Genomic DNA, 8,921 nt, shown 5'->3' with positions numbered 1-8,921 from the left:
CTGAGCAGATCGCCAGTGGCATCGAAAGGCTTGAAAATATATTCAAGAAGATATCCTTGAGTATTGAGTTCTCTTTCGGTTTTTCACGGTCCATGAAGCTCAAGATTGAGTAAGCAAATCCTGCAAGTACGAGCAAGCTAAAGCAACGACGGTGCCGAACCAGCCATTTATTGTCATCAAAGCCTCCCGACATTCCTCCTTCATTCTTGATAGCCTGCTGGAGAGTCAACGCGAACACGAGTAGCAGAACCACAGTGATGATAAACTTAGCTCGCTTTAATCCATGGTGATGCCTCAAATAGTGATATGCCATAATTGTGAGTATGGTCAGTGAGGGGGTCAGTACATAGATAAAGGGGAAAGTTAAAGATTATTTCACATATGCGTAAACTAAGAGGAGAGTTATTGTATGGGCAAACACCGTGGTTGGTTCGATGGGATCTTCCATGGAATTTATAGCTTTATTTATTTGTTATCTTATTTTATTATGCATTGAAACAACATTGCAACATATTGCGACACTACGAAATGTCGAATGCCTATAAAATGCATGTACAAATTCCATCAATATTAGCACCGCAGACACTGTAATCACCCATAATAAAATGCAAATCAACTCAGTTCAGTTCAGTTCTTCAGAATTGTTATTCCCACTGAATGAAACACTCTTCGACTTCTTCTTCTTCTTCTTTTCAGGTTTGTCAAATTCTAAATCCACTTTAGAAAGCATACTATCCTATAATTACTATGTCTTTGGCTCAGGATTATCGTGGATGATGTAATCTTCGATTTTGAACTCGGACTTGTTCTTGAAGACAGATGCAGACATTGATTATTTGAGGATGGACTTTTTAGGTTTTTTGTCACTCATTTTATTCAGCTACTATTTGAGAATTGCGAAATGCTCGTCAGAGTCCTCAGGGGCTAGTTCAATAATCTAGAAGTTGCCGAACTTTACAGAGGGCTTGTTTTACTTTGTGCATGGCTCGGACTCTGGTTCTTCTGTGATTTTGGCCTACTTTTGTATTTCTTTGCTGATGCTCTCTTTGCTATCCGAGCTCCATCCCTCACAAAATAGGGACCCAGGGTTCTTCATGCTGAATCTTTTGACTTTGTGTTTGAGGCTGCGGCTTTCTGGCTCAAGCAGTAAGCAATAGTCATACTATTTCTTACACTATGTGAACTTTCCCATCTAGATCTAAGCATCCGTACCTTTTATAAAACCAAGGCTTTTCTTTTACGAGAAGCAAGATGAGACGGCACCAATCGCAAACACTCTTCAATCGACTGCAAGGCCTACTAATAATGGTTCTCTCGATCGCTCATCATCAGTGCAAAGCCTTTGATCGACATTAAATCCACAACCTCGTACAATGTCAACTACGATGACAACTACGGCGTCATCTATAATGTCAACTAATGTAATGGCTTTGCTGTAATATCTGTGCTGATTATCTCTGATGCTATTTCTGACGAGAGTTCACTCGCAGAGTTGATTTGAACAATTGGCAGTTTCGAAGTTTTAATTTACATGTGATGGCTCACATGATTAATGCATTCGTCGAGAGTGGTTATAGCCATGTTATATTGGCTTTCACTTATGAGACCGCTGACCTATATATATATTAGAGTGATCGATACCTTCTGCAGAATCTCTTCAAAATGTTTATTGCTCATATTATTCATTTTATTCATATTCTGTATAATGTGTGCCTATCATATGATGAGTGCATGTCAATAGCATGCATAATATAAGCCTATTCATATTAAATAAAAGCATAGTCTTATTAATATTATGAATATTTATTTGTTTTATATAATGGGGTAATTTGTGATAATTTCATGCATTCATCATTTTTATTTGGAATCGGATATTGGCTATTAGAGGGGCCATGATAAGCTGATGGTCAGTTGAGACAATGCTATCGACATCAGAATTATGGCCCTTGATGAACATAAGAAACCCTGAGAGGAATCGAGATATGCCCATGCTCTAAAGATTGTTTGCAAAGGAGGTAGATGGCACATGAATGTAGTCCTAGAGCCTATAGTTGATGGATGCAGTACTACTGCCTGATGAGTAAATTGGTGGCGAGCCTGGCAAGAGAAGAGATGAGATGAAGTAAGATGGAGGATAAACAGAGATTTGTTAAGAGACCGGGATTCAGCCACTGTCGATCAGAATTGTATACCTAAGTTTTGTTGATATCTCACCGGCTAAATGGATATACAAACTTCGATAGGACAACTCTGCTGTCTATAAATTATGATAAACATTCAACTCTATTTCATTAATCATCGTCGCATGTTATAATCGGATTATATTATTATTTATAATAATAATATTAATATTAATATTATTATATTAATATTATTATCATTTGTTCATTTCCTTGATGTATGTATTATAATTATGAGCAATGAACTGCAACTGAATCCTCTTACTCGCTGGTAAATGCACTGAATATTCCTTAATTGGTATTACGATCCCATTGATGCACCCTAATACTCCCTCTGTGCCTAGCACCATCGCAACAAAACATAGCTTTACAGAGAACTTTTCAGATTTTCACAATTCTTAACAGCTTTAAATTATATTGATTTAAATCAACAGAATCTTTGCAATGTCACTATTCAGATCGGCCGAGATGAAATATTTCACGATGCATGTGCCCACTTAAGACACCTATGATGTGATTTCTCGCTTAGCTGAGCATAGCTTCTTGCAATTCGTTGACAAAGCTGCAAATGCCTTTCATAAACCTTATCTGAACCATCTGAAGAGATGTGAGGAGGTCATTGGGAAAATCGAGCTCGTCATGAAGAAAGTTCAAGACAACCACATTTAATTTCCCGATGTGCCCAATGTTGAGCTTGTTTTTGAGAGTCATCGTAAATGTAATTTGTTGTTAAAGTAAAGACCTTCAGAAGAATCAAATGAGCGCTTTGGCTTTTTTAGACCATGTCGAGGCCGATGTGTAAGAAAGTTTCGAGCGGATCGAAAAGACTAATCGATCGTTGGTTGAATATAGCGAAAAGATTAATGAGCTCGAGAATTATAAGTACTTACTCTTTAGGGCCCGATAAATCTTCCACTCCTCTGGAAGAGCCGAAGTTGAATTTGATAAGATATCACTGGAAAAGCTTCAGCTTGCCAATGTCTCTGGAATTATTCACTCGAAGGACCTGTTGAAATTCACGAAGATGATCTTTAGAGTCACCAAGGGCAACAGTATCCTCTACACTTTCAACATCCCCAAAGAAAAATAAGAACAGGAAAATATTGAGTCCAGGACAGCCTTCATCTGTGTGCTGGAAACAGGGGGAGTGCTGCTCACGAAGATCAACAGAGTTTGTGAGAGCTTTGGGGCGAAAAGGTATGGCCTTCCCTCCAACAAGGAAGACATCTTTCTCAAAATCAAAGAAATTTAAGACTCTATCACTTAAACCAAACAGCTTTTGGTGATGGCTGGCAAGAACTATACAGAGGATCTCCATGGCTTCATCAGCAAGGGGGAACTTTAGTGTCCCAAATTCGATGCTTATCGCATCATTGCAGAGAGAGAGGCCATCATTTTCGCAACTATGAACATGATGGAGGAGTTTGAAAGCACAAAACAAAAGGAGGAGCCTGGGAAATAAAAAAAGCAAAAGCTCATAATGATCGCAGGTATTTGGGTTCCTACCGATAAAATCGGATTACTATACTCGTTGATCCCTTCAATCGTCAGTCTTAGAGAAGATGAGCCCGTCACCAAGCCACCCACCTATTTCTAAGTTAATTCATTTACCGCGCCTTTCCAGTAAATTGTCAACACCTACGGAATTCCCCGATACCAAGAAGTGAACCCAGCCCTGTATGCAATTCCAATATTTCCATTTTTATTCGGCGTGATGTTTGGGGATATCGGGCATGGTGGCGTCCTTCTTGGGTTTTCGCTTTGGCTCACTTACAGCGAAATGGGCAAGAAAACCCTTCCGGATATATACCAAGTTCGATACTTATTACTGATGATGGGGATATTCTCCTTCTACTCCGGGTGGATCTATAATTAGTTCTTCTCGATTCCAATTAACTTATTCGGCACATGCTACTCCGACGTGAAGCCCGAGTAATTTGCTGTGAAAGAAGAGGGATGCGTTTATCCATTTGGCTTCGACCCGAAGTGGATCCGCTCATCCAACGAACTAAACTATTTCAACTCCTTCAAGATGAAGTTCGCTGTCTGCATCGGCGTGCTACAGATGTCTTTCGGTAACTATTTGTTTATTTTTCAGCCATTTACCTAAAGATGCTCAATACCGCCCATTTCAAGAACTATCTGGATTTGATTTTCGAGTGGCTTCCCCAGCAAATCTTCTTCTTCTGCACATTTGGGTATATGTGCATACTAATTATTTATAAATGGAATCTCCCTTGGAATTTCACACGAGACTCCGCTGCTGCTCCATCCATTATTGGTCAAATGATTGCTCTGCCATTGAAAATGGGGTCGACTGAAAACAAACCGCTTTGGGATCAGTAATCGCAATAAAGCCTTCAGTATATTCTTTTGATGATTTCATTGGTCTGTGTGCCGATGATGCTCATACCGAAGCCACTCATTATTTGGATTCAGTCCTTAAAAGATAAGCCAGTTCAGAAGCCTCACCCCAAAATGTCTGAACACGACGACTATGGAGAAGAGCTCTCATCGCAGTCAGATAGCAACAGCAGCATGAAATAACATTTAATGCGCGAGTAATAGCTGGATACTCCGGGGCACGAAGAGAAGAGAACGAGCCATGGCAGCGTTGCTCACAAAGGGGACCACGAAGAGCATGACATCAGTGAAATTGCCGTTCATCAGATAATCGAAACAATTTAATTCATTCTTGGGAGCATTTCCAATACGGCTTCATATCTCCGTCTCTGGGCTCTGTCATTGGCGCATGGACAGCTTTCGAAGGTCTTCTTGAAGAAAACAATCGGAGGGGGAATAGAAAGTGGTAACATCATAATTATCCTGATTGGAATGTGGTTCTTCTTCAATATAACTGCAGGGGTTATTATGGGCATGGACACTATGGAATGCTTTTTGCACGCTCTGAGGTTGCAATGGGTCGAAATCCAGGGAAAATTCTTTAAGGCAGACGGGTGGAAATTCGTGCCCCTTGCTTTCACCAAACCAATTCAATAAAAGGCCAACGCGAGTAGAGATTTTGATTGATCCTTTATCGCTTCTTCAAACATTAAACCGATATTCATGATACTGAGCTAAGTTTAGATTTAATCCTTATCAAACTTTTTTAATTTCAGCTTTCTTCCTTTCTTATTAGATTCGTTTCGCTTCTTAGGCCTTCTTTTTCTACTCTTCGGCCTTTTTCTTTTAGGCTGCCTCCCACTCCTCTTTGGCTTTGGCGAAATCCCGTTCGTATCGAATTTCTTGCTTTAAATCAAAATCCTGTCCATTAAAGAATAATTACGATAAGAGTGGTTCGGCCTTGAGGGCCTTCACAACCATTTCTGTCGATTTGGGGACCCAATTTCGCCTTCCCTTGTTTGAGATCTTCGAGCAACTTCACTGTGTTTTCGGGTGTTAAGTCCTCATAGACCCACTCTCCATTGACTTGAATCATTGGGGCATTTGCACACGCGCCTAAACATTAAACTTCCTGAATGGTAAACAAATAGTCAGGAGTAGTTTCTCCGCTCTTGATTCCCAAATGCTTCTCACAGGCCTCAATGATCTGCTCCGATCCTCTCAACTGACAGGGGGTTGTCCCACAAACTTGCAGATGGTATTTGCCTACTCTTTCCCGGTTGAACATGGTGTAGAAGGAAGCCACCTCAAAGACATCCATTTCGTTGACTTCAGTAATTTTGGCAATTTTCCTCATTGCATTCAGTGATAGGAAGTTGTCATTCTGCTTCTGGGCTAAATGGAGTAATGGGATGATTGCTGATCTTTTCCAGTTGGAGGGGAACTTCAAGAGTATCTTTTCAACTTCTTTGTAGTTCTCATCCGTAAATTCGAAAGGGGTGGAGTTGTTATTATCGGTTTTTTCTCGGTGCGAAACATAGCCTGAAAATTTGAATTTTGTCATTTGGCTGATGTTTTTGAGAAACCTGCTGACGAACATTCCCTTATATATTAACAAAATATTCAATGAACTATCGATATTTACTTTTTTATAAAAATATACAAATACACTTAGACGCCTGTGCAATTATGCAAATATACTTCAACACCTGTTCAATTAAACAACTATGCAATTCAAACATATACACTATAAAATTGACTGAATAATGCAAGGAGTTCAAAATCAAAGGCCCTTTCCAGCTTTATTTGCTTGTTTATAGTGCTGATCGGCGATATTCGTCCAGAAACTTGCTTTTGGGAAGTAATTCATATTAATTTCAGGGTTGATTTTGAACGTGTTGAGATCGATAATGCCATACAAACTGAGTTCCTTTACTATAAAAAGCTCTCTACCGCACAGTATGTCCTCATTCTATTGATGTTGCTTCTAATTTGGCTACTTCGTCAGCATCGACAGTTAGTTTTGAGAGTAAAGGGCTGGGATATTCATTTTGCGGAGGTCATAGAAAACTCTCGATAAGTTATGTTTTGAATATGCTTATAAGTAGTCGATTAACTCTCCGAGTTTAGAGCTTTTGATACTCTTGTACACGTTATGATATACCATTGGTTTGATCCTCTCGAAATAGCAGATGTCTTTTTCGACAGAGATTACTTCGGGAGTGATTTGCTAGCGTATTTTGAAAGCGTGCTTTGATGCTATTATTTTCAGTTGCTCTTAAAATTTCACCTCTTCTGAGTATTTGATGCTGGTGGTAGCGCAGTATCTGCTCTCAATTTTATTGAAGTGTTTCTTCTATTGTTGTTTGAGTTCGAATGGATTTGTCTAAAGAATGCTGCAGTATTCGGCCAGGGACTCAGAAGATTTAAGCAATTTAGATAATTTACTTCTAATTTAGCCAATGATGGCTTAATATTACGAAATCTAATTAAACGAGGAATTCTTCATATGATCTGGGTTATCCATCTTGCGTATGAGACATCCTAAAATACTGTAATGCTTTTTGCTGCCCAGCACGCACCGAATAAACTCTCTGCGGTTCGCCATTCTCGACTCAAATGAGTACTACATAAAGTATTTAGACCTCGATTAGAAACACTCGTCGATTTGAACAAATAGGTTGTCAATGTCGATATACTTTAGAGTGATATCCTTTTTGAGCAGAGTCATGTGTATCCTTTTTATCCAGAAAATCAGTCGCCGGCAGCCCTCATCGAAGGATATAGGAAATTGCTCGAATTCTTAAAAAAGCACTAAAGCCTCCTTCGGCAGATATGCCATAACCATGCGATCTGTGACACACTTATACGTGAAATCATAAAACAGGTCTTTATTCGAAAACAGTTTGCGAGGTATAACCTCATAACACTTAAAAGGATTGAAATTGATTGTTTAAAAGTTATTGAATGTTGGCACTATAAGTACGCATTGGAATTGTTTCAAGCCTTCGTGCAATATGTCGATATTTTAGGGGCTCAAGTTTGTTGCCTCCTACGAAATGACTATCGTCTTTTGGCCAGGCAAAAATTTTTACTATTTCTGCAGTTTGTAAAGGTATATTGCAATTGAACTTAGTTATGTTTATTTTATGCTGTAAATGCGAATATTCTTAGAGGACGCCTATGTGGAGGATGTTTTGATGTTCCTCAATGTTTCGATTTAGTCTTTTAATATGATGCACAAGTTTGACACATATTTTCGTTGGTCTTTCTTGATTTAAATCGGAAATATTGCTTGAGCATTTACCTTATCAGACATAAGCGAAGGTAGGGTGATAAAAAGGTTATTGGCTATGTCTTGTGCTAACTTTAAGAGAGTCTACGCGACCAATGCTTACTTTATTTATATACATTTGTTTTCAATGTCTCTGATTTTTTACATGTCAATCTTTGGGAAGAAGGAGGATGGTCCGCTAGGCTTATGTATATAAAACTCGGTAGGCTCTTCCTAAAAGGAAACAGAGTCATCAGAGTCAGATTAGTACATAGAAAGGTGGCGCCAATTTATTATTAACTATTATGGATTGACTTCGACAGTATGCAAGTGCATAAAGTAAATTGGCTCATTCATGCAATGATTATATACATATAAGACCAAGATTAATTTCTTTAAATTAATGATTTACTCGTGGATAAATTATCGGATATGCGCATAGGGGTTGGGGTTGGGGTTGGGTTGGGGTTGGGGTTGGGGTTGGGGTTGGGGTTGGGAAATAAGTTTGATGGCAATCAGATACAACGTATACAATAACACCATAAAACTATCACGTAATCACATGATAATATAATAAGACTATAGCAGAATAACACAGCACACAGCTCAGAATAAGCAATCACGAATATTCAAAAATATAGATAAGATTTCTCCTTTTTGATAAATTTATTAAAGAGGCTCACCTTTGTAAATGACGAACTGATTAGTTTTTATTTCACCCTGTGCAAACTTTAGAGAACTCTTTCATGACAAATGTTGGAGTCTTATGTGTCATGGGGTCTTTGTGCTTGCGCCGACATAGAAATCGCTGCATGAAAGTTATCAGCATTTTTTTTGTAAGGACTCTTGCTTTTGCTTATCCTGGAGCCTTTGAGACGATTGATTTTGATTTTGACCAGTTTGGGCAGGGCTTCGTCGAAATTCACTGCGTCCTCTCTATCGATCTGATGAATCAAGTTAGGAGAAGTGTCATTCAGAAACTATTCTGCATAATGAGATTCATCTCGGCCTGTGAAATAAGGGTAGAATTCTTGCTGGTGATATTTAATTAGCTTTAAACAGGAACTGCTCTCTTGGGTCACTTACTCGCCCAAGGACAAGGCTATTATTCTTTATAGATCCTC

The 8,921-nt window shown here is 38.9% G+C and overlaps 1 protein-coding gene across 1 annotated transcript; it reads right to left on the bottom strand.

Annotated features, from left to right (window-relative positions):
- Positions 1–5,451: 5,451 nt before the first annotated feature.
- LOC148298492 (NADH dehydrogenase [ubiquinone] flavoprotein 2, mitochondrial-like) lies at positions 5,452–6,101 on the bottom strand. Its single transcript, XM_088276838.1, is given in 1 exon segment — positions 5,452–6,101. A coding segment is annotated over 1 exon segment (636 nt). The 5' UTR covers positions 6,088–6,101.
- Between the last annotated feature and the right edge of the window lie 2,820 nt (positions 6,102–8,921).

This window comes from Brachycentrus maculatus, unplaced genomic scaffold, assembly GCF_059751285.1.
Source record: "Brachycentrus maculatus isolate JH-2025_06_01 unplaced genomic scaffold, ASM5975128v1 h1tg001954l, whole genome shotgun sequence".
NCBI classification, from domain to species: Eukaryota; Metazoa; Arthropoda; class Insecta; order Trichoptera; family Brachycentridae; genus Brachycentrus; species Brachycentrus maculatus.
Note: the sequence above shows the minus strand (reverse complement) of the source record. Positions and strands in the feature narration are given on the sequence as shown.